A 27,772-nucleotide genomic window follows, 5' to 3' on the forward strand; every position below is an offset into this window, starting at 1 on the left:
AAGTTAAAAACCACAGCTCTCATTTGGCTGACGTTTGCTTGCCCTTAAACAGAACACAAAATCCACGCAGCTCACAGGTCCCAAGTAAGACTTACACTTTGCATGAGTGGTAGTAGCAACACTCATACAATGGGGTCCTTAGGAATGTCTGCATTATGAATGTAAATTATGTTTAACAATTACGTTGGTTAAGAGGATTTACATACTTAGGTTTTAACTCTTAACTTTTTTTTAATTAAAAAGTTATCAATGGTAAGGATTGAATTTGCAAATTCTATCAATGTCAAATCTGCAGTTATTTCTTAAAAATTCCCAATCTATGGGAAAGTAATAGATCTATTAGCATTAGGACAAGGATATTTTCTTTGAGACTGATTGTCGTTTATTCAGTAAGGTCCTGTGAGTTGCTCCCAAGGCCAAGAGATGTCAGAGGGTAGGTCTCTGTCTTGGCACCTAGCACAGTGTGGTACGGGATGATGAGGGGCTCTGTGAGATTTCATTTAACCCTCTCAGAGCCTTATTCAGTCCACGTGCAAATAAATCCTCTGGAAATTCTAAACTGTGCATGTGTTTAAACTATTTCAGAATCTCAGATCTGGAACATCGAATTTTAAATGTGCAAATTCAAATAAGTTTGTTGACCTGGTCAAGTCACTGTGACACAGGGAAGTTTTTGCTAATTCGGCTAGAAATTTAGGGAAAAGTCCTCCTTGCATAGCAGATTCCTAAATTGCAGAATATATATATATATATATATATATTTTTTTTTTAATCTGTTTCTTTTCAAATATTTTTAACTAATTTTAAATTGTAAAATGTATTAGAAATATAATCATACCTTACATGATTAAAGATAATTTTTAAAATTTGGACATATCAGTTAAGCAATTTTAAATACCTTCGGCCTTCTAATATAGTTTAAAATATTGGGAACAGTGCTTAAAGTGACTGTTAAATGTGTTAAGCACTATCCTCTCTATGAAAAAAAAAAGCCAAATATTTTCATCCAAAATATCAAAAGAAATACTTCCTTTTTCAACAATAAATTTACTGAAAGAGTTAGAGATTTGCTACAGTGAAGAAATCATGTTAATTATATGCATGAACCAAACAAGGAGGCTTGATCTAAAGCAACAGTTTGTCAGCTAAGTTAGGGTTACAATGATTCGATGATGATTGTCTTGAGTTTCTACAAAGTAGTAACAAAAATTTCTAATTAGAAGATGATAATATTCTCAACACTGTATTAAACCACAAGAGCAACAGTTCTTCAGGTTCTCAGTATTTATTTTTCACCTTCCCAAGGCCAAAATGTCATCTTGTTTTTTTGTAAAAGAAAATCAAAGCCAAATGGTAAAAATGCAAAGATTTGGTTAAACAAACAGTCAGAATTTCAGTGGTTTTATCTGCAGCATGCCCAGCAACCAAACAAAGCCAAGATATTGTCCATCTCTTTGACAGACAAAGAGCCTCAGAGGTCCAGAGTGACATGCCCGAAGGCTGGCACGTGATTGGGCTAATTAAATTAAATAGCAGGAAACAGCTTTTCTATATGCCACTGCCTGGCCACACACAAACTGTAACAGTAAATCTTTTATACTAGCCAAGGAAAAATGTAACCATTAAAAAATATACAATATCAACACACCATCCCAAATCAGAAGCTGCGTGTCCATATAAACTCCCTGGGTCTGGACTTTAAGGCCAAAAGTCTAAGGACTTCCCAATTCACTTGAGCAGCCACCTAAAAGCCCAGGGTGATAAAGAGCATGAAAAAGAAAGCCAGCACTATAACTTAAGCCAATACTCTGGTTGCTTTGAGGACACTTTTCTACAACAAATGAATTCAAAACCTCGATACTTCTGAATTCAAATTAAAACTCATTGCTCACTTGCCACCAGTTTTATATCCTCCCTCCCTGTTACCCAACTGGAAATTAAGAGATAAATTTGAAAAAGGCATGGAGCCTTGAGAATCTATTGAGAAAACTCTTCTACTAGGTTCTCCACAATTTCTCACCCAGTAACATAGTTTGTGCTGTCATTGCAGTCTTCAGCTTTTGTGTGAGTCAGTATTATTTTAAACAAATCCATACCTTCGTGTATCTAGATGAACCCCTTTGGGCTGGTAGATGCTACTCATTTTATCAGTGATGGTTTTCATTAGGGACCATGTAAAGAATAGGGACCATGTAAAGAATAGGGACTATGGAAATAGTAATTTGTTATTTTAGAAGCATTATGGTGGAAATATAAGGACAAGGAAACTGCTTTCATGGGGAGCCTGAATTAGAGGATTGCAAGGGAATTTTAACATAGAGACACAGCAAATTTAGAACCAGTACAGACCACAGCTTATCTGTTTAAAAAGAATTATATAATATACATTAAATATGTAATATAATATAAAAAATATAAGCCGTACTCATTATGATTTTTGGTGAAATTATATTTATGGTAGCCAGTATTCAGAGAGTATAAATATTCCATTATTCATGCTTTTCTAACTTGAACTTACGAATTTTCACTAGATTTATTATTTCTTGACTTATGAAACAGTTGACTGAATTAATGGGCCACGACTTAATAAAATTATAGTATACATAATCTTTAACTACAAAAACATATCCAGTTCAGGAGCATTCCCTGAGAAAGAGGGAGAGAGGATCTAATTTTAAACTGAGATTGGAAAGGTTTTTGAAGACTCATCGGTATTATTGTTTTTTGCTTGATTTATGTCATATAATTATAGGATGACAAAATGTTACCGATGCATATAGATTAGCGAGACCCACACAGTGCCTTTGTGTACCATGCCAGAAATCAATAAGCAAATTTTAATGTTTGCTTCCTATATCTGCCTTTAACAGTAATATGTGAATGCCAAAATAACCAAATGTCCAAGAAATTCAAAGCCTAGGAGAAAACAGTTGAGCCACAGAAAAGAAGTGACGTGGGAGGCGCAGGTGATGGCCAGCTTCTGAAGTGAAGCCGGGCCTAAGGGTGAGCCGAGTGTCTCTCCCCCATCACTCCCTCCCATAAATGCATTTTTCTCTTCACAACTTTACCCAGCCCCTTCTCCCTTCTTCACCCTTATGCCTGCCGCAGGGCCCTAGGCTAAGACTGACACGTCCCTGGGGTCCTTCACCTCTGGAAACACACAGGACATTGACTAGAGGCCAGGAAAACTCACGGATGAGAGACAAACCAGTTCAGAGTCAAGGTATTATAGGCCTGCCTTAACAAAACTTAAGGTCTTAAAAGGTGATCAATAATCTTCAAAGGGAGACAACAAATTGAAATTGTCTGATGTCTAATAAAAATGTATTAGACATTAAAAGGAGCAGGAAAAGAAGAATAATATTCAAGAGAAAATTAAGTAGTAGACACAAAAATGGCAGAGATGGCAAAATCAGCTGAAAAGGACTTTAGAATGAATGTTATAAATATATTCAAGTATTTAAAAGAAAGCATGAATATAAAGAAGGTATAAATGACAAATATATAAAAGAATTAAATGAAACCCCCAGATCTGAAAAGTATAATATTTTAAATGAAGAATTTATTGAATGTGAATAAAAGTTTATCCACCAGAAGAAAAGATGAGTATGACAATAGAAACTATATAAACTGAAATGCAGAGATAAAAAAAGAATAAGAAAAAAGTATGGAGACTCATAGGCTTGGGAGGCACCATCAAGCAGTTTACCCTGGATGTAGTTGGAGTCCCAAAGGAAAAGGAGAAAAACTAATATTAAAAGAAACACTATCTTACATTGTGCAAAAATTTAAAAGTGCAAACCCACAGATATAAGCAGCTTAGTGAACCAAAGCAGAATAAAGAAAATTGCAGTACAGCACTTCGTAATCAAGTTGCTGAGAACCAATGATAATGAGAAACTCTTAAAAACAAACAGAGGAAAAATACATCACCGGGTTTTAAGATGTGCTATAGGGCAGTGGTCATCAGGTTCTGTGGTATTGTTGCAAAGGTAGGCACATAGATAAAGGAATAACAGGAGTTCAGAAATTTGCCCACATACGTATGTCCGATTGATTTCTAAAAACAGCGCCAGAATAATTCAAAGAAACAAGGATAATCTTTTCAAAACTGGTGCTGAAAATGTGGGTACCTATGTAAGATAACCTCAGCCTTTCTACACATCATACACAAAACTACCTGGCTCAAAATGGCTTTGCCTTAAATGTAAAAACTGAAGTAGAAGAAGAAAACACAGAAGCAATCTTCCTTAGATGGGACACTAAAGCTCTAACCACAGAAGAAAAAAATGATAGAATGGGACCCATCAACATTAAAACATTCTGTTCTTCATCATAAAAGACAAGCTATGAGCTAGGTAAAAACATTTGCAACATATGTATCGAGAAATGGATTGAATACAAAATATGTTACTCCTGTAATTAATAATAAAAAGACACTCTAATCAAAAGACATGCAATATCGCTGGATCAACAATTTGCCAAAGCAGATATACAAATGCCAATAAGCAGGGCACCGATGACATCAGGGAAGCACACCATAAAACCACAATGAGATTCTACTATACACCCACTAGAATGCATAAAGCTTAAACATCATCTGACGATATCAAGTGTTGGAAACAGGAACTCTAAATACATCATTAATGAGAGTGTAAAATAATAAGCAATCAAAAGTCACTTGGCAGTTTCTTACCACGTTAAACAAACAGCTAGCATACAACTCCACAATTCCACTTCCAGTTATACACCCTGAAGAAAGAAATGTCTACCAAGACTGGCATGGGAAATTCAGAGCAGCTGTGCTCATAATCACCCACACCTGGAAACACCAAGATTCCCATCACTAGAAGAATGCATAAACAAATTGTGGCACATCCATATAAAGAAACACTATCCAGCGATAAAAAAGAGCTCAGTACGGATAGACACATGGATGGATCTAGGAGCATGTTCTGAGGGAAACAAAAAATCCAGACAGAAAATATCACAGCCTCTTTTTACATGATTTATGTATATGAAATGCTAGAAAAACCAAAACAAATGCCTAGGAACAAAAACCGGATGAATGGGGCTCAGCGGAGATTGGGGAACTTGATGGAAAAGGAGCAGGAGGGCAACTCTTCAGGGCGATGTGAACATTCTGTGTCTGAACCATGGTGTGCGCATGTGTTGGACTTCATCAAACTGTACATGCTCAGGGTGGGCAAAAGCAGGTTTGCAGTTGTGCGTAGGCAAGACACAGTTTATTCTTGTGTTATTATTGATGAATTATTGTGTTCTTTTCCATAAGAACAACTATAAACCTACTTCTGCCCACCCTGCATATTGAGTGAATTTTGGTATGTGAATTATACTTCAAAAAAGTAGATTAAAAAGTCAATAATTTAGAGAGCTAAAGTAATCAAAATAAAAATCTCATTTCAAAGTTTTAATTCAAATTATTATGGAAAAAACTACCCAGGACTTTAGAACATTAGACATTTTTTAATTCCCTGGAAGAGCCTCTTTCTAGGAAAATATTTTTTACCTATTTCCATATTTATAAACTGCTATATTGAGAAATAACTAGCCATGGTGCATATATAAAGGTATAAAATATATGGAGGTACTTAAAATGTGTATGAGGTAAATAAAGTTAAAAAATACAGGAATCAAGTTGAATATCTAAAAATGTGTCAGATATTATAATAGAAGTAAAAATTGATCATGTAGAATATACATTATGAAAAATCAATTCGGTTTTGGTAATATCAAATAATTTTATCACATAAACAATTTCCTTATGGTAAGTCAAATAAGCCAGTTGGTGAAACGCAAATACCTACATGTCACCTACATCTCAAATACCTATGATCTCACCTACAAGAGGAATCTAATGAACAAAATAAACTAATGAACAAAATAGAACCACAGGAACGGAAACATGGAACAGACTGACAGTGCCAGAGGGACAGGGAAGGAGGATAATGGTGGAAAGGAGGGGAAGGGACTAGACAAAGAACATGTATGAATGACGCACGGACATGGACAACAGCGTGGGGACTGACTGTGGGAGCAGATGGGGGGAGGGGTAGGATGAGCGGAAGAGGGTAAAGGGGGAAAAATTGGAACAACTGTAATAGACTAACAGTTGAAAATGATTTACTTAAGAAAATTTTTAAAAATTTCCATCATTTTCCCATGGCTGAAAATGAACATTAAATAGCAACTATTATTACTAGAGACAGCTTGGAGATAATATTACTAATGCGGACATTCAGCACAATAGTCCAACAAGTAAACAATGATTCCATATTTCACATAGAAAACAACAGTGAGCCTGTAATCATAGTATGGAAGAGCACGTCTGTTTGGCATTCAGAAATATAAGAGAAAGGGAAAACAAAAATCATTCAAAGGAAGTTGCGTTTAGCACGTCACACATTCTTTGTGTGGTGGTAGAAATCCCACACAGTGTATTTTCCCTGGTTTCACAAGTCAAACACACATAATGGCACAAAGGTGATGGTTAACAAAGACTTGTATGGTAAATTGTATAGAACCAACCCCAGGCTGGCTGAGGAACTTGGGTAGGCTAGAGAAATCAGAAATGGCATAAAGGAGAAAAGCAAAGTATGGTTGGAAAAGGAAGTTAAAGTCTTTTCAGATAGGGGGAAAAGCTTGACGAAACCCATGAGATTAGAGCCCCAAGTTGAAAATTTACTGCGCATGGCAAGTGATGAAGTGAGACTGGGAAGGGGTATAAAAGTTGAACTCTGAAGGCTGAAACTCCATACCATTCAAATGAAATAATTCAGAAGATATTACTGTAGGTTCTGCCATAAAGAATGGTAAAATAGTAGTGGTGTGTTACAGTAAGTTACTTGAATTAGTAGTATAAAGAACATGTTAATGCATACAGAGGCTAATGCAAAGATAAAAGAACAAGTTCACTTCAGTATTAATTAAAGCAGTGACTAGGGAAGACAGAGCCAAAGAGAAAGTGGTGAGATAAGATGGCCTGAATTAAGAAATAGGAGTACTAACTGCTGATAAGAAATAAAGAAGAGGCCATAATCAGAGATGATTTCATAATTTATCCAGAGTCTAAATGGTGGAGAGCTGGAAAAAAACAGCACATTCTACAGATGAGGAATTCACTAACTCGGAAATGAGAGTGGAGCAAGCAGTATGTGGATTGTCCTTACGACTGACAGTATTAATAAAACATCTGACAGACTTTGAGTTGCCTTGAAGATAGAGAAGAAAGAACATTTTAAACCATTAAGATGCCACAGATTGCCAACACCATTTTATGGCTTTATCTATGTTAGATTAAGTAAGAGCAATAGAAAGATCCTGGAAAGAGAAAATACTCTTTTGTTCGGGTTTTATAGCCCACTTATTTTCAAAGGGATGGAGGAGAGATCTACTAACATAGTATAAAAATGAGAGGAAGGGATCTAAAGCAGCTTCCTCCAATAACAAACGTGAGCCACACGTCTTCTAATGGCCACATTAAAATGTAAGAGAAAACAGGTAACATTAATTTTAGTCATGTTCTATAGCCTAATATATTTGAAATATCATTTTACTATGTAATCAATATATATTTGTCACTCAGATATGAATATGTATTTCATACTATGTCTTTGAAATCTGGTGTGTATTTTATTCTTAAACCACACATTAGTCATACCAATCACATGTTAAATTCTCCGCATATACATGTGGCTACCAGTTTGGACAGTACAAATACAGAGGTCTCTGCAGAAATTCTGTCAACAAAGGCACAAAGTTCAAAGCAAAGACACCAATATTAGTTCAATATAAAACTTAAGTGCAATGTAGACAAAAAGAAGAGGGTAGCCAGTGTAGAATTTTAAAGCCATATAAATGAAAAACAACTCTGATTTAGTTTTGAAAGTTCATAAGAATCATAGGCATTTCTTAAAGAAAAAATAAATTTAATATCTTCTTTGGTTAATATTAAATAAATAAACATCTAGACTTGGATTGTAGACATCTAGACTAAAGATTGTAGACTTTAAATGGTTCATTAGGAAGAAAAAAAAGGAAATAGCATCAAAAGCTAGGAAGCAATAAGAAGCAGCACCAGGAAAGGCAGAAAAGCAAAACCAAAATCAACTTGAAATAAGGAAAACAGAGCTCACACATGAGGAAATGGAGTCCAACAATTATTAAATTCTTATCTCTTTAAAAATAACTCAACTACATGGACAAGTATTTTTAAAAAACAACACAGATAACTCTAAATGCATCAAAGACCTAAAAGTAAATGAGAAAACTGTAAAACTCTTAAAAGGAGATGTAGATGCAAATCTTTGTGACATTGGATTAGGCAACAGTTTCTTAAATATGACAGCAAAGGCATACGCAACAAAAGAAAATTAGATTAGGTAAGTTAAACTTCAGCAAAACTAAAAATAGTTGTGCACTGAAGGACACTATCAAGAAAATGACAGACAGCCCATAGAATGGGAGAAAATATTTGCAATTCATATATATGATAATGGTCTTAGATATAGAATACATTTAAAAACTCTTGCAACTCAACAACAAAAAGACAAGCAAGCCAACTTAAAAATGGGCCAAGGACTTCAACAGACATTTCTCCAAAGAACATATACAAACATCCAATAAGTAAATGAAAAGATGCTCAACAATCATTAGTCATTAGTGAAGTAGAAAACAAAACAGCAATGAGCTAGTACTCCACATCCTCTAGGAGAGCTACAAAATAAATGAAAATTACAAGTGTTGGAGAGGATGTGGAGAAATTGGAACCACTCATACACGGCTAGTGAGAATGTAAAATATTCAGGCCACTGGATAGAGCAACTGAGGGGTTCCTCAAAAGTTAAATAGTTATCATATGACCCAGCAATTTCACGCCTAGGTATATACCCAAGAGAACTGAAACCATACATTAACACACAAACTTGGTCACAAATGTTGGTAGCAGCACTGCTAATAAGAGCCCCCAAATGAAAACAATCCATCAGCTGATCAACGGATAAACAAAACGTAGTATATTCAGACAATGGAATATTACTCAGCCCTAAGAAAGAATGAAGTACCGATACATGCTATAATGCGGATGAACCTTGAAAGTGTAATGCAAAATGAAAGAAGCCAGACACACAATAGGCCACATAATGTATGATTTCATTTCTATGAACTGTCCACCACAGGCTGATCCATAGAGACATAAAGTAAATTAGTAGTGACCAGGGCTTGGGAGGAGAAGGGAATTGGGAGTGACTGCTTAATTGGTACAGGATTTCTTTCAGTTGACAAAAAATGTTCTGGAATTAAATAGTAGCAATGACAGCAGAGTATCATGAATATATTAAAACCCCTGAATTGTACACTTTAAAAATGATTAAAATGGGGAATTTTATGTTATATGAATTTTATCTAAAAAAAAAAACCCAACATATTTACAACAAATAGCTCAGAACTTGTGAGGAAAAATATTTTCTAAGTTTGGCAAATTAATACTCTACAACTAGGTCATGAAATTATTTAAATTAGAAGAGAAAATAAGCAAAAGGACACCTATTATCAAAGAAAAAAATAGCAGTAGATACAGCAGGAATAACCTATAGTGAAGTTAAAATGCAGATGAAACAGAACAATATACAAGAAATATGAGATCTATTTTAAAACCTATGAGTCAGAAAATGCAAGAATCGTAGGTAAAAGCTATGAAAAAGCAGGCCGCGCTGCAGGAAGTGGTCTAGGGCTCCAGGCCATCTCCTGAACGCTGTTTCTGAATCAGACTTTCCCAAAGGGCTTGAAAAATGTAGATTCCTGAGCTCCCTGTCAGGATAACAGAATCAGAACCTCTAGGGGGGTTTTTATCAGAATCTGAACTGTCAACAGCTTCCCATCAAGAGGATTTTTATGCACCTTTCAATTAGATAACCACCCAGGAGGTCTAGAAACAAATGTCTCTATTTTTCTGCTTCACAACATTTTATATACACTATTTTAGGTCGAAATGATTATCAAGTGCATCCTCAATAGTTCAAAAAAAATTTAAAGGCAGAGTCCTAACGGCTTAGAAATTGGAGTTTCTTAGCCTTTGCTGGGGACTCAAGGCAGAAAGTGGTGAAGAAAAACTGAGCGAGCTGGTTGAAATCTTTTCCCCTTCTGTCCCACCAAGAGTCAATTCCCAATACAGTCCAGCTTTTTCATGCCATCCCAGACCTGTCTTTGGTCAGGAAAAATAAACTCACAACTTTTCATGATTCAAAAAGATAGAACACAAATGTGTACAAGAAGTGGATCTCTCATCTGTGAATTTAAAAAAGGGTCCTAATCTCCCAATTTACAGCAATGATTAAAAGAGAAAATTGATTCAAAACTGAAAGCACTGATGGGCACAGGGAGAGAGAGACTAATGATTTAATAAACTTGGATGTGTGAAAAGAATTGTCGCATAAGCTCTACACACTGCTGAAGTAGAGCTTGAGAACCAACTGGTGCCCGAGTTCCCCAGGTTGAGATGAGAGTTAGAGCCTCACTAATTGGGTGGCCTTGACCTTGTTTAACTTATCTGTGCCCCAGTGCCCTGATCTCTACAATGGAACAATAAAACCTACCCCACGAGGTTGTTGTGAGGATGAAGCTAATTGGCAGATGTCAAGGCTTAAAACAATATGTGGTACATTGTATGTTTGCAATGGTTACAAGTACAAGTCCTTTCGGAAATCAAGATGATCCTCCAAAGTTGCATTGTCTAAACCCCATGGTTTATAAGCTTTAAAGAAGTTATTATACAAAGAGAATAGAAACCTTTATAAATCAGTAATATCCTGTTTTATTTGCTTGATTGACCTCCCATACTTTTCCTTTAAAATTATTGATTATAAAGGGAATGGTAATCTACCTCTCAAACTCCTTCTCTTGCATCTCTGAGTTCTGATTATAATTGGTTGTAATTTGAAGACCTTGATTATTTATCACCATCAACCCACAATTACAATACCCACAATTGCATGTTTCCATTATTGAACAAAATCACAAAGAAATGCCAAATTAAAAAACAATCCTGTTGTCTATATATCTGTTGAGAGCTAGTGTTCAAAAAATGTTTAGTGTCTGAATTCCTTTTTATAACATCCTCTAGAAGAAAATAATGTGAAACATAAAAATCTCTGAAAGGCTGTCTTTCTCAGATCTATGAGAAGTAACAATCTCCATTTCAGCAGCCGCCTCCCCGAACAAGGCCACATTTTGTTGCTGGAAGAGTAAATCTAATGGATATTTATTGTAAGTCCGGGAAAAACCCATTTTTCTGAAGAAAAATTTTCTAACATGAGATCGATGTTTTTTAGTCAAACAGCTACTTTACACTTTGGAAATCAAATAAATACACAGTATAAAACCATACACTCATTGATTCCTCCAATTCTTCTGTGAGGATGTCTAGTATCTAGTTCATCTTGTAATTTTATAGCCCAAAGGTAATTCTCAGGATATTATGCCTAATATCAAACGTATTTCCACCATTCTGACCAAAGTACCAAATGTTCGGCATCATGGAATGATAATCCGTGTATAATAGTTGATGCTATTAGCTCCAGCATTCTTAACAGTCTAGTGCAATATTGTTGTGACTTAGGGTTACTCTGATTTGTAGGACACTATTTAACTTTAGATTAAGGGAATCAAAAAATATAAAACAAATATTTTTAACCGCTTGAACCAAATATACAACATATTATGAAATATTGGCTAAAAAGTTTTGCCAGCAACTGACCAGAAGAGGAACAAAGGAGGCCACGCCCGATGGGATGTGTTCGGTCCAGTTCCCTGCACCCGAGTCAGGCTCCTTGCTTTCTACTGTCATATTAAGTAATTATATCCATGTAAGGGGAGTTCGTTTAATTACGCTTTTCTCTTTAAATTTATGTGCTGACACTTTATACTTACAGGCCTGGCTCTCACTGTCCTATGGATCACTTAGGACACACTGAAAATTATTTATTTTATTATTTATGGAGTGCTGGTTATAGTCGAGGGATTATATTAACCTGTTTAAAAATGATTTTTTTAAGTTGAGAAAAGTTAGGAATTGACATCTATTTACAAAAAATTTTATATTGACATCAAAGATGTTAACATATCATGGAAAAGGCCGCACTGGGGAAATGAAAATGCAACAAATTTTACGTGTGTTTGCTATTGGAAAATGGCTGATGTAAATACTTTAAAATCATTATTGTTGGATTTATTATTTATAATGGCATAGAAGTAACTGCTCAAAATATCTTTATTTTCTTGTTTCAACAAAGAATGGCAATATGTTTTGGTATATAAGACCTAGTGCATGAGTTTCGAATTCGATTATATATCAAGTTTACACAAAGCCATATGTATGAAAGGGGATCTTTTAAAAAAAACTTTATTTGAGAAAGGAAGAGACTTATAACAGAAGGCAAGAAGAGAAACATACAAACAATATATTTACAACACAAAACAAGAGATCACCATCGAGGGTGTAAATTATAATAAATACAGTAGATTTTAAAAGAGACAATTATCAATTAGCTCTAAGATTATTTAAGTCCAGCTTTTCTTTTCACTGGTTCCAGGTAGTTTCTTGATTAAATTCAAAGACTATCAAATTCAAACAATTAACGTCCACCAACTGTACTGATGAAGCTCTCTCAAATGACATTATAAAAAATAGGTTTATTTTTGTTTGTGATTACATATTTTTGAAGTAATATTATACAAAAGTCTGCTCAGCCACATGTTCCTCCCCAAATAAAATGTATTTTAAAAGATGCACTATCCCTTTTTTTATGAGATTGAAAAAAAGACTTTAAAGAAATGTATATTTATGAGATGGAAAAAATAGACAATTTTATCTTAGGAATGCCATATTTTTAATGCAAAAAAAAAACTGACAAAAGTCATTTTAATCTGAAGGAATATACTAACCAAAATATGTTGGTAATAGGAAGTGTTATAGCTATTTGTCAAATTATCAGAAGGACTTTCGTTATATGGAAAAGTTTTAAACTTTCTAACTACTAGTTATATTAATTTAATTTGAATGGAGACTTTTTAAAAAAGGATAATGTATCTTTAGCAGTAACCTTTTTTTAAGAAATATTTTTAAATGTCACAGCAAAATGTAAACAACACGTGCCAGTAACATACAATTGTACAATGTCTACATTTGGCAAAACTGCTGCATCTCCTTTGAAACAGGATACTACACCTTAAAATACCTCAGATTTAGAAATATAAATATTTTAATAGAAAAAAAACTTTACAAAGATTCTAGGTCAATTTGGATTATTCGTATTAAAGGGGTCTTAATACAACGAATCTTTAACTAGCTTAACAAAAGTAAACCTATAAAACAAGGTAAACATATCAAAAGGGAGTATTGAAGGAAATGTTCCAGTGAAAAGCTTCCTTAACAATTTCCCTACTTGCGGTGTTATTTTCTTAGACAATAAATCAATTCATAGAGTGCCCTTTAAAAACAGAAAGCGTAAAACACTATCCTCCGTTTTTTTCCCCTACATTCCCCAGTACATGAATCACTTGGACTTCCTGTTTCCACAAGGCATTTCCTCTTCAGCCTCAGAGAATCAGCTTTCTGTAGAACAGCAGGAACCTGACAAAGAACCGACTTAAATAAACAGTCTTCTGTTGCCTTCAAAGTTGTTTGTATTTTAAAGCATCAAAGGACACAGTCCTTCTGAAGGTGCATTATGTACAAGTAGGTTCTTTTGTTAAGCCTCGCTCGCCTAATTTTTTATTTGCCAAAATGATATGGTGTATGCTGGGCCATTGTGGGATTATATTTAAGAGACCCTGTGGACAATGACTATATAATATGATACACCTTCTTCTTTTAAATGTGATTTTGACTTCGTATCAGATACTAATCACACTGTCACTGTTTTCTATGATTGCAGATGCAGTGGAGTATCTGACCGGACCATAAGGCTGCACATTACTTCTTGCCAACACTTGCATCTGTTTCATTTGATCTTATTTTTGATAGACAACATCATCAAATAACACAAGATAAAAGTAGAATGAGCAGTGCTAGGTGAGACAGAATGTAATATTTAAAATAGTGCTGTACTTTGCATCTATATATTTAAAACCACCTCTACTCCTAATATTTTCAATTGCAATCTATACAGTAACCTAAAACTACTGGTATGGGAACCAGAACATTTCACTTAACAAAAATGAGAGAGAAAGGAAGGGGCAGTCTACCTTTGACAGTATTCAAGACTAGTATGTTATACTATGTACAACGATGTGAAAATTGAATTCTATATATCAAAAAAAAATCAAGAACTAATAGAATGTTTCACTGATCAGACTGGGAAACTCTACCCAGAAGTTACTGATCTCAACAGATAAACTAAAACAACAGTGAGTTCTTTGTCCTTAGAAGTAATCGATGTGGCAGGCTTTGGGGTGAATTTAAAGCCTATTAATTACTACTTGGATACTTATGTAGTATAGTATTAGTGTACCAGGTATTTTCTTACCAGTGAAGTTTCAATGAAACCTTGATATCTATATAGAGATCAGTATATAGAGAGATCTATATATAGAAAATGTACATTAGTTAGAGTCCTTAAACACTAAAACCAAATTACTCAGAAACAGGAAATAATACCCATTTATGAAAACCTGCAGTGCATTTCACGTTCAGATCAGATAATGACTTTAATTACAAATCCTGGAGCTAAATCTTTGCCTATTACCTGTTGCATAAAAGCAGCCTGCTCCCCAGATTCCATTTCCTGGATCTGAGCATCTTCGTCACTGTCCACTGGTTCCTCCTTGACCTTCACAGCCCCAACTTGTCCCAGGGTGTCCTCCACACAAGCACTGCTGTCACTCCTAGTGCTGTTGCCACTAGAGGGCGCTCTGTCTTCCTGCATCGCCTGGTCCCCCTGAAGCTCTTCCTCTGCTTCCTCCAGGTGACTGCCTGGTTGCTTCAGTTGTTCAATAGATTTCGAAAGCAGCTAGAAGAGAGTGTTGAGGGTTCAAAATTCAATAGTTCTTGGTGGCAACAGAGCAGCAACATACACTTTGATTTCTAATGACTCTGTAACACACTTAGAAAATGGTGGAAAAGAGGTATATAGTAAACATTTTTCCTGTGGAAACCATAACATTTTCACAAGAACAAGTTGTACTGAGTGAATTTAATCCAAATACACATGGACGTCTTTTCTCAAAATAGGAAATGTAATGGAAATGATGAAAGGTAATCAAAAATTTCCAAAAATCTCCTTTTTCCAACAATTGTCAACTACTGTAAAAGACAGAGCACAAATGCTCACAGTTCTTCTTATCCATCTAATTTTCCTCTACTTCAATGGTCAAATGATAACATACTTTTTTGTAAAACTAGAAATATTTTGAAATTCTTAACTTCAAAAATATGCAAGAATTGAAAAATTTTTGGTGGCATTAAAATATATCCAAAGGTAAATTAAAAACCAGACATTAATTTTAATTTGAGAATTATTATTTAGACCTCTTCTTGATCTTATAAATTAAATCAGACTTCCTTTTCAGAAGCATATGCATTAACTGCTCAGTGATTTAAAAAGATAATTGACAACATAATTTAAACTGCAAAATACCATAGTTTAGAAGTTTGAAATATAGTTTAATAGTCTGAAAACTGTCAAGATGATTTCACCACACACAGGCCTTTTGTTTTATTTGACAGCGACTCTACTGGCTGACCATCTGCGGATCTTGAACTGTGTTTTCAAAAGCGGCCAGTTTTCCGCTGAGTCAGTGCCCACGTAAGCAACATGCCAATTATGTAATAAGCAGCACTCAGAAGAATTCCACCACCAAAGTCATCAAGACAGACTTTTCCATGTAAAATTCAAGTTTACCTTCCACTCATACCTGCCTATGTTTTTAAAATTAAATACATGCTTTAGCGTTAGAATACACAAGTATTCAAACTTTGAAGCCTGTTGTAACTTCTTTAGGCAGAAACCTCAAATGGCCCTGCACACGCTGATGAACCCTTCAGTTTCCCTGTAGGTAGAACTATGGTGTGTTTTCATTCATTTTTCAAATGTTTTCAAATATTTATAGAGTGCCAGCTATGTTCAAGATACCATTCTAAACACTGAGGAAACAGCATTGCCCTGTCCTCATGGAGTCTATGAGTTAGTGTGTTAGAAAGGCGCCAAAATGATAAGTCAACTCATTCTGGTTTTCAAGCAGGACAAATGAAAAAGGAAGAAACACAGGGTGATACAGAGTGCATACCAGTTGGCATGGAGTGGACTGTGGTTTTATTAAGAAGTTTGCCCTGAGAAAGTGCTGTGTTTAGCCTGAGATGTGAAAGATGAAGGATGGAGAGGAAGAGTCGGTGGCCTGTGTGTGAGGAGTAGAGATAAATGGAAAGAGCAGATGTGGCAGAAAACACAGTGTGTGGGTGGAAAAGGAGCCCTGTGCATCCGCACTACTGCAATGCCAGAGGGGTGTGAACACGGGGACCGACGGAGAGTGATGGGGGATGATGCTGCACAGAGGGACACAACGTGTGATATGTTTGGGCTGAGATTCAGATTCAAGGAAAGAGAACTTCGGGAAAACTACATATAAGATCTAAACATCACCAATCGTAAGTGAGACATGATCAAGCTAAATGAATATATACCAGTCAACATTCATATCAAAATGAACAGGCAAATTTAAATATTAATTTCCTTTGTGTCTGCAGTCTAACTTCTATTGTTCCCCGGGCAGTCAGCATCAGGAAAACACTCATCCCATCATGCTTTAAGTGCCTGTAAGTACTTTTTGGGGAACCGTTTGCAGGAATTTTGTACCAATTCTAAATACTAATCAGCAACTGCATTTATGTACGTATGTATGTGTGTATATATTTATTTATTGTTAGAAACATTGATCTGCTGTTCCACTATCTATGCCCTCATTGGTTGACTCCTGTATGTGCCCTGACTAGGGACCGGAGCCACAACCTTGACACATGGGAACAGTGCTCTAACCAACCAAACTATCTGGTCATGGTTCTTCGTGTCTCATATACAAAATACCTGGCACACTTGCTAAGACTCTGGAGAAAAGAGACAATGTAAAATTCCTGAGCCTTGACTACACAATTGTAGAATCCTATTGAACCGGCTGTTTAAAAAAGAACATGCAACGCCGGAGAAAACAAGCAGTATTTTCACGGAAAAGTCCCAGTTTGGGCTGGCACACCAGGGGAACGGACATCGAGTAACAGCCACTCACTTTCAGAGAGACAGAGAGCTAGCTCATCACTCCGTCCGGCAACCCTACTTCCATCACTCACCTCAAGGCAACACAGAAGAGCAGGTTAGAGAACCTCGTGGGAAAGAGATTTACCTAAGAAAAGGTACTAGACAGGTGGCGAGGGCTGCAGGTGCCCCTCAGAAGGACTGTCCTCAAGAAGACTGCTGCCATTCATCTGGCTGGCGGCTCACTGAGCTGGGGAAAATGCTGCCTCTCACTACCGAAGCTCAGCTGGGCAAGTTCATGGGAGCTAGACCATCAGAGCTGGTGGGCCAAGGACAGTTGTGAGTCAGACAGACACCACTGAGAGGTGTTCAAAAGATCTGCCCAGAAGAACTGCTATGGGGACAAGAGAAAAAGAAAAACAACAATATGGTGTGTGCAGTCATTGCCCAGGAATTGAGGGCCATGCATGAAAAGTTAGCCAGACAGCACACGACCAGTGTCCAGGAAATGCCACCTTAAAAGTCCCTGCTTACTAAAGGGTGACTCTGCATCTTATCCAGCATCTGGGTGCTTGACTACAAGAGTATTTAATAACCAAGAGGAAGCTACGAATACCACCTGCTAAGTACAAAGACTCTCCTGTTGCTATTCCTCTCCTTCCCAGTTCCCACATGGCCTCTCACGCCTTGTCCTCCTCACCTCCAGGGGTCTCGCCCCCTGCTGTACCTCAGCTCCCAGCTTCACGAGCACACCCTACACTTGGTCTTTAGCTGTAACTGCACACTCACCTAAACCTCAGTTCCAAACATCATTCTTTTCTCCTGGCTCGTCCTCAGAATATTCTGACCACAATCGTGCCTGATCTTGGGAGGGTCCTCAAAGCTATGGAGCCAAACACATTTTCACTGCCTGCTTACTGCCACCCCTCTTCCCTCACTTCCCTCCTTGCTGGATGAGGTCCCGCCCTCCATCATTACAACTCCCTCCCTTACACTGTCTTCAACACTCCTGCCTTTTCAATATTAAGACTTCTAACTTTGGTTACCAATAAATCTCTGCCAAACCCAAGCAGCTGAAGACGCTAAGGAAGCGAACAAACAAATTGCAATCACGATGAGCATTCATCTTCAAATTCATGATCACAACCCTCAAATGGGCCTTTGGGCTATCCGGCAATCCTTCTACATTTCTCTGGCTCATTTACTCTCACTCTTTCAATGACCACTTCAAACCACCTCCTCTCTCCTCAAACTTCTAATATCCAGACCTTTTCCTTACTCCCTACTATTACTTTTGCTTCTTATTTCACCAAGAAAATAGAAATATCAGTAGAGAAACTCAACTGTCCCTTTCACCCTCCTCCCATTACAATGAAAGCAACGTCTTGCACTCCTACTGCAGTCAGTCCCTCAGCTTAGTGCCCGGGATCTCTCCACTCCTGCAGTAGTCCGTCCACACTGTCCCCCATCACACACCCCTCTCTGCTGGAGTATTCCATTTGTACACTTTCAGTACTTCTATCCTTCTTAAGTCAAACCTCCCTTGACCACCCCTTTCAAAACTATCATTTACCTTCCTTCACAGTAAAGCTCCCTGAGTTATTTCTCTTCATTGTCTTTATTTTTTCCTTTCCCATTAGAATTCACAACAAATACACCTTGGCTCCAAGTATTTGGCTGAAATCCCTCTTGTTACAAAAGTCAGTGAGTGCATAAATGCCCAAACCCTTGGCAATTTAAATAGAATATTAATACACGTCAGTGAGGGTGACACACTTTAGAAAGGAAAACAAGACACCATCATAGCATCTTTGAAAGTAAGAGATTAATATTACTAGCATTGGCACAGCCAGAGGCTAGGCAAACTGTGTGAATTTACTGGAATATGATTTCCCATAGAAGTAAGTATGTCCAAGAAAATCTCTACTACTGACGAAATGCTGAGTGTTCGCAGAATATATCAGATGTTCATTTTAACAGAACACCTTCTAAAATTTGACCTGTTAATACACTTCTGAGGTCACTGAAGCATCCAGAAATCACATCGTTCCTCCCACGAATCAAACTGAGTCAGTATTTACAGCCGCGCTGACAAACAACATTTAGTGGACAATGTAGAAACAATGCTGTTTATTCCAGCGGCCCCCTCGGCTTCGCCTTCACCTCTGATGCACTCAAGGAACCGCGGGGAAGAAAACCCCAGACTGAATAATGTGGTGGTAACTGGACAAGACCAAATGGCAAATTGATCTTCTTCCAAGGGCAGAATTCCTCAATGGTTTGTAAAAAGAGACGTTGCTTGACATAAAACGGTAACTTAGGAACGGAGTTCACATAGGTATAAAATGTTGGTGTTGGAGAATTTACAACATTCTGCAAACCTGCGTTTTATAAAGAAGAAACCTCATGCCCAGGAAAAACTGAATCATCTCCAAAAGAGGAGAACCCTAGAAGGTTTTGTACCCTTCCACTCTGCACTCTCCTCTGAAGCAGCTATTTCTGGTGACAACCGAACTAATATAAGCAATTCCGATGTCTCTCCTGGGCTCTAAACTTGCAAATTCAGCTGCTTGCTTAATGTCTTTGCTCAGATGTAGAATAGCTAATGGGTACCATAAACTTGAAGTAGCTCAAAAATAATCTTCATTCTCATCCCACTCAAATGTATCGATCACTATTTTCTCATCTGAGTGAATAGTGTTACCCGATTGCATGAGTCAAAAATCTTGGATTTATCCTCATTTCTTCTTCACTCGTCTTTTTTTCATAATTATCTGAAAACTTAGTGTTTGGTAGCAATGCTTTGACACTTTTCTTCCCAGGTCATGAAACAAATGCCAGTGTCAATTTGAACAATAACTACCACTTTTTCATCATCTCTGGGACAAAATGTGCCCTTTGTTAAGTTTCACACAACGTAAGAGATAAATGGCACCTCTCGGAGCCAATACTGCAAAACATAAGTGCTTAGAGGGAGCTGGCCTACACTTCTTATTTTATTTTAGGTATTTGACAAAAGCTGCTTTTGTTTCAACAGTCAAATGGGCCAGAGTGGAAAAATTAGCAATTAACATCAGCACCATCTACAAACAAAAGCCACAGATAATCTGCCTGCCAGCTTTGACTTCTTTCAGATATTTAAAATAGAAAGTGACAGCGTTATCTGTAAGTTTATGACTGTTTACTAAGAACATCGGCGTTCGAACAATGTCATGTTCTATGTGTTTCTGAACTCCGAGCATGGCCATTACGAGGATGGCACAGCCCAACCCTTGTCCAGTGCGCACTGTCGCCGAGTGGCCCCAGGCGCAGGGAGGAGCTGTCTGCTTACTCTCTCTGTGGGGTGGCAGGGCCTCTCTTTGGTTGGACATCTGGAGGTGATCCCCCAGCAAACCTGAGCTGTTGCCTTGCTGGCTAGAAAACATAAGACGAAACATCTGTGTGACAGATACATAGATACATGTGCAAACCCGTGTGAATCTCAGTGGAGGCCCTGGTGGTGAGACACACCGTGTGTCATGCGTCTGACACCAGGTGAGTTCCTCTGGCAGGGAACCCAGCGGAGATAGAGATGATGGCTGTACGGCTTCTCCTGCCCCTTTCATCCGGGCTCTTCCTCATCCACAGTGGGTCTCTGCGTACTCCATGCTACTGGCCTGCAGTGGTACGGACGCTAAGAATGCTGCCGGCCACCTGCGACCACTCTGGGTTTGTAACACACATGCTTACACGTACAGTCTATAGGCCAGATTGCATTATCTATCCAAATTTCTAACACTTCGGGTGTTACAACTCAACCTTCCAATTCTTATCAATCCCTAATAGGGTAATATTTAAATGAGTCCATAATTTCAATGGTTTATATTCCACGTTAAACATCTTATGTCCTATTGACAAATGCTGTAAAATTCTGACAAAATGCTGTAAAATTCCCTGAATATTTAAAGGCTGTGCTGCTCATCTTTATACATTAATCCATTAAGCTCATCTCCATGTAAGTTACATTGTTTGATAAAAATCTGGAAGTCATCAAGCATTAAGTGTTTTTGAATAAAATATCTCTAAATTCTAATTTATAACTTTTGCCACAGAAATCCTTCATGTGCCCACAAATATCTTCAGATTTGGAATGGAAACTAAGAACAGGAGTGTATAAGGAGCAAATCTGTTTCTAACAGACATCTGATTTTCTGAAATTATCAACAAATCATTAAGCACAAGTGTGTGAATGTGATTATTAAGCCATGCAGGCTGACCTTCCACCCAACTCATTGCTTTCTGATTTTGCCTCAGATTTTAAGGCAGATTTTACTTGGAACATGGAAATAGCACACTTACTTTCTTTGAAATAAATGTAAAATTCTTCTCTTGGAAAATCAAACCTTTTCCTGAAGCTCCAAGGAAACTAGATTTAAAAATAATGATAAAATTCTGTCTCAATTCACAAACAGATTAGGTATGTACCAAATGTTCTAAAAAACAACATGCAGAGCTTGGAGGGCTTTCAAATCTAGAGGTCTACTTAGAGAAGAACTCCGCCTCGAGCCAAAATACTCCATGCTATTTTGCTTCTGTGCATTTTAGGAAAATAACCAGAAGAACCAAAATTCAATAACAAGAGAGATTTTCCATATATTGGTTCATTATTCACATAAATTAAAAGTCTAAACTAAAAAACATCCTTTCTTACCAATACTGAAGATACATAAAATTAATCCAGGGGCCAAGTCAATTCTTAATAAAAAACATGCTTTTCTTTACAGCTCTAAATGATTGTGTAAAACAATACCTGAAATTTAAATATCCTTTCTCTGGCTCTCGAAATATCCTAACATTCCAATGACTTCAATGAGTGTTTACTTCTGAGAAAGAGACTGAAAACTTCCTCCTCTCAGCTAGTTTGAGAAAGTTGCCCACTCATACTTTCAGCCATTCAACAGTTTTTGTTGAGCACCTACTATATGCTGGGTACTGCGAAGAGAGAGGTCAGCTAGGCAAGCTCTCCGTGGGCTGGACAGAAAATAAGCAAGTGAAGACTGGAACTTCATGTGACAGAGAATGATCGGGGAAGTGCTGTCTGTCTGATTTGTCTGGGCAGGGAAGGCTTCTCTGAAGACGTGAGGTTTGAGCTGGTGATTCCGACACCGAGAAGAAGTCATGAAAAGGCCTGGAGGTTGACATCCCATACAGAACTATGGCTAGCACAATTCTCAGAGGTGAGATGATATTCCCCACAGCCAGGAGAGGAGGCCAATGTGGCTGCAGCTCAGGAAGGAAGTGAAGGGACTAGGAGGTGAGGTCACTTGGGGGACGAGAGCCAGATCAGGGCAGCCTTGTTAAGTCAAAGATGTTTTAATTTCATCCTAGAAGCAATAAGGAGCAACTGAGGAGTGTTAAGCGAGGCTTTGACATAATTTGACTTGCATTTGTGAATGATCACTCGGGCCACCATAGAAGACTGGAGTTAGGTGGGCAAAAGTGGAAACGGGAAGATTGACCTTCTAGTACATGAAATCCTCAGCAAGAGGACAAGAGCTGTCGGGGGTTTCTCTTAACTGGTGAACAAAGGAATCATTTTTACCTCCTCTTCCAGCACTGTGTAATTTCCTGTCCTTTTATATTACATAACAGGATATTCCCAATAATCTCCTTTCCAATTTTCAGCTGAAAGGACTTTCTTCCAAAGTTTTCTTTCTTTGCTCTTCAAGGGTAATGAGTAGAGGCACCATGAGGAATGGCATCTTTATTTATTTATTTTTGTTAACCCTTGGTGATTTTGAACTGTCTCAGAATGGATAAGATCTCAAAGCCAATTATCTTCCAATCACTCGACACGGGAACATCTCCGTGATCAGTCCTTTTCTTTGGTAAATTGGACAGAGGTGAACCCTGTTTCAAATGGACAGCCAGGAGTAAACCCCAGCTGACGATACCTGCCGCGTGGAAATGTGGGCCCATTGTGGCTAGACTTCTTAATTTTTCAGACGATGCCAAGTACCCAGAATCGTGTTTGAAATCTATTTTTTTTATTTTATTTTAATCATTGTTCAAGTACAGTTTTCTCCCCCCTACTCCCATTCCAGCCCACCCACCCAACCCTCCCCCCTTCCCCCCATTACCCCCCACCCCTAGTTTTTGTCCATGTGTCCTCCAAATTTGTTCCTGTAATCCCTACCCATTCCCCCCTGAAATTCCCTCTTCTCTCCCCTCTGGCCACTGTCAGACTATCCCCTATTTCAGTGTCTTTGGTTATATTTTGCTAGTTTTTTTTGCTTTGTTTTGTTATTTAGATTCCTGTTAAAGGTGATATCATGTGGTATTTGTCTTTCACTGCCTGGCTTGTTTCACTTAGCATAATGCTTTCCAGCTCCATCCATGCTGTTGCAAAGGGTATGAGCTCCTTCTTTCTTTCTGCTGCGTAGAATTCCATTGTGTAAATGTACCATAGTTTTTTGATCCATTCATTTACTGATGGGCATCTAGGTTGCTTCCAGCACCTAGCTATTGTAAATTGTGCTGCTATGAACATCGGGGTGCAAAGGTTCTTTTGTATTGGTGTTTTAAAGATTTACCAATAATTCAAATGCTTTTTAGGACACCAGGCAGGCCAAAGACAGCAGCTCAATGGAATAGATCCTGTCCATGGCCATCAGCTTGTGACCTCTGAAAACAATCCCTTGTGTCCCTCCTTGATGGAACATTCTGCAGTTTAGATCATTTAGGGCAAATGTCTGTGTGCTGTGAACACACACCATCCTTCACAACTGTGACTTCTTGTGTGCTCCTTGCATGGTGAAAAATTCAACTGCTTTGCCAGGGGTTGGAAGTAGGGGTAGGGACTGACCACAGAGGAGAGCAGAAGGGAACTCTGGAGGCTGAAGAACCTGTTCTGTATCTTGACTGTGGTAATTATATGACAATATGCATTTGTCAAAACTCACTGAACTGTACAGCAAAAGGAATAAATTTTACTGTGTGTAAATTACACCTCAATAAAAATTCAATAACTGACCACGATATTTGTTCTGAAGAGAAAAACGTGGTCGGCTGCATGATGAATACAAAGACGTAAGAGAAAACTGGGAAAGAGAAAATGTGGTGGTTTGGTTGACAACAAAGTCGCTTGATGCAGCATGGAGGCAAGTGGGAAACATGTACCTTGGAAGCAGTCTCGCACTTTCAGACTACTGTCTTCATTACCCAACAAGGAAAACAGAACTGTCGGTGCCATATGGGAATATAAATGCTGAGTCGGATGTCAGTGCTGCTGATCATGTTTAACTGCAAAGCACTTTCAGGGCATTTGCTCAGGTAAGCCTCACTAGCTACCTCTAAACCGTGCAGATTGGAGAGTTACTGGACAAAGAGGGTCGGCATTTTGACCAAAGATGCACAACTAATAAATAATGGTGCGGGATACCAGAAACTTCTCTTGGAAAGAATATCAAGCATGCTTGACCTTGCAATTCAAATGTGCTATATATTAGGTAGAAAGCATTATCTGTTTGCACGTCTATGAGCCCATTCAAGGGAGAGAACATGCTTTCTTTATTTTCATTTCCAGTATGCAGCACAGCGGTTGCTAATAAATCTCTGCAGAACATCATAAATTATTCCATGCCAGGAATGCTTTTGTAGAAGTGAGTTTTTATTGTTGGTTGATACAACTAATTTGATAGCAAGAGAGCAACGATACACTCAGGATATGGGAGCAAGGCCCTGGGTGCATTTCTGCCTGGAAGAACGGGACTCCTCTATACCACATGACATTTCAGGGTCACTATAATCCCTCAGATTTCATGAGTATTTAGAGAAAGAGCAGAAAGCTAGAGAGAGAAAAAAATCTACAGTCAGGAACTTATAAGCAACCAAAATCTGTAACAAAGAGACGGCTACACATTGGTGGTTTTCATATCCACAAATCACTTAGCTATATTAAAAATTCCTTAGTAAGACTTAATTACTTCATCCTGTCAAATGAAGCCATTTGTCAAGGTTGGGAAACAACCAAATTATTTCGTTTCCCTCTGCCTTTGAACTGCCTGGAATCAACATCAGTTAAACTACTCACATGGTTTAATTCCCCAGATATTTTTCTTTCCCCTATTTTCTTACCTCATTGTCATGCCCCGCTATTGTTTTTTTTCATTCCGTAAAAGCATCTCTGACTAGATTAACAGTGCGGAGTGATACAGAAAGGTCGAGGTCCTTCCCTTCATCTTCAAGTTATGAATGAAGGAACGTTTACGAACGCTGTGCATTAATCCACTGAAACGGTCATTTACTTTCTTTTACAAACACAGGATTTCATCACATCTAATAATAAAGCAGCAAGCCATTTTCTGTGTATTATAAACCATCATCTTGTAATTATATAGTGAAATGCTTCTCTATGAATCCTCTGTGCTGATGTAAGTTGGCATTGCAGTGTAAGTGGTTTTTCTTTTTCTTTTTTTTTTTGAAGCCGACTACATACTACACAGATCTATTTACATTGGGCTAATCATGTCAGAATAGCATCTATTTAAGGGTAAAGTCAGAGTTTCTTTTATAAACCTCTACAGATAGATAAATAATCTAGGAGCCTTTTTACTGTTATAAAATTAAGACCGCCTTTCAGGGCTAGCTAAAGGTTTTGGACATACTATCCATCTAATGGGCAGAATGTAATCCGAAATTGGTGATTAAAGACTCTGCCTGGAAACCAGCTGTCAAACGGACAGAGAGAAATGAAACCTGACAACAGTAATGCCTACTTTCCTAAATGAAAGCCCAGTTCAAGTTTCTACTCATCCATTTTTCAAAACTTAAAACAAGGCATTTTCCAACCACCCATAGATGAGATGCCAACATTTGCATTTCGGTTGAACTTGATGAAGTCAGTAGACTTTCAGCTTCAGGCTCGCTGGGAATTGCGGCGAGATGTTTGCCCCACGTCAAACAATGGCAACCTTACGACAAGCGAGAGCGGAACGAATCCCGGCCCGGCTGTAGTGGGCTCTGGCCTGCACTTGCTTCTCACTGTTGGAGAGCTGTTTAATCCAACAGCATGTCTAAATGGCCCCTCATCAAATCCATTAAAACAAAACAAAACAACCCCTTCCAAGCCCTTGCTGTTGTGGCCCAGTTGGCTGCAGTGTTGTCCAGTAGAACAAAAGGTTGGGGGTTTGATTCCTGATCAGGGCGTGTATAGAAAGCACCCAATTGATGTTTCTCTCTCCTTTCTGCCCCTTCCTCTCTCTCTAAAATCAATAAACATATTTTAGGGGAAAAAAAACCCTTCCAAGATAGAGGGCAATGCATGGAAATAGGGAAGTAGGGCCAGGAACTGGGATTTCTCCATCCTGACAAATCCAAACACCAAAAAAACCCCAACAAAAACCATAAGATGACTTGCCTTGTTTATTTGCCTTGGTTTTAATGGTAAGTTTTCTATTGTTTGGCAAAAATAAAATTAGGAGGCTCTTGTCTCCTGCTTGGTGATAAAAAACAACACTAAAATCATAAGCACAAGTTTAGGCGAAGGACAGGCTTTTGGGTCTCACATCCTCTGTCAAATAATACCAGCTCTGTCGACTGCTAGCCCTGTCACCCTGATCAACGTGCATACGCCTATTCAGTTGGAGTTCCCTGATGTTCAAAAGAGAAAAGTGAGTTAATACCCCTAAGAATGTAAGCATGGTGTCCCAGGTAAACAGTAGATCCCACAAATAAAAGGGAGCCAGTATTATTTCAATGACCGTATCCCCAGAGGTACCAGCAGAGAAGGTGTTGGGAATTCACGAAGTGCAGAAAAGAAAGGCCGGCCAGGATGCACTGGGAGAAACAGGCACAGCAGCAAAGCCAAGATCGCTCCCTGGTCCTCATCTATTGTACTTAAAATTCCAATCTTCCCACAGGTAAGCCACAGATAGCATTGCCTTTGTTAAAGTGAATATGAAGTGTTTGCTTGTTCAATGCTACGAAGTGTGACTCAAAAAATGTACGCATTTTAGAATGTATATGCCTAATAGTTATTCTTCAGATTAATCTTCTTGGGAAAGTACGCATTTTGTACAAGATAGCTTTATTTCAGGGCGGCCTTCAGAGACACTGCATAAGGAAGAAGGCGGCGCCCGCACATGCGCATGCAGTGCCCGTATGTGGCCACGGGCGCGAGAGAGTGGACTCCCTTGAGCTGCTGCGGAGAGATTGCCGGGGACAAGGAATGGGTATGAACCATGAGAACTGGTGGAGAATATGTAACACTTAGGTTAGAGATGGTGCCAAGAAAAGGAATATAACAAATACTACTCTCCTAAAGGGTCAAATTCTCTTCTAAAACTTAATGAAAGCTCCCATCTGCTCTGTTCCAGCATTTGAGCAAAATTATATTCATGCCTCGCTTGTCAGACACAACATCCACCTGTCTGAGTAAGGGCAACACAGGGCATCTGCTTGGCCTGCCCTTCGCGTGTCTTGTCTTAGATGTATTTTTATTATGACAAAATAGCTCTCCCGTCAAAATGCCT

At 38.1% G+C, this 27,772-nt stretch overlaps 1 protein-coding gene across 4 annotated transcripts in view; it reads right to left on the reverse strand.

Moving 5' to 3' along the window:
- Nucleotides 1-27,772, reverse strand: part of HDAC9 (histone deacetylase 9) — an 825,092-nt gene that overhangs the window by 294,031 nt on the left and 503,289 nt on the right. For 3 of the 4 annotated variants that reach the window (XM_028525366.2, XM_028525363.2, XM_028525365.2), the window contains one exon: nt 12,402-15,026. In XM_028525366.2, coding sequence (XP_028381167.2) covers nt 14,712-15,026 — 315 coding nt within the window. In that variant the 3' untranslated portion in view covers nt 12,402-14,711. Of the gene's footprint in view, nt 1-12,401; nt 15,027-27,772 lie in introns of those variants that run through there. The other variant, XM_036010543.1, reaches the window with a different exon arrangement.

This window comes from Phyllostomus discolor, chromosome 10 (genome assembly GCF_004126475.2).
Source record: "Phyllostomus discolor isolate MPI-MPIP mPhyDis1 chromosome 10, mPhyDis1.pri.v3, whole genome shotgun sequence".
NCBI classification, from domain to species: domain Eukaryota; kingdom Metazoa; phylum Chordata; class Mammalia; order Chiroptera; family Phyllostomidae; genus Phyllostomus; species Phyllostomus discolor.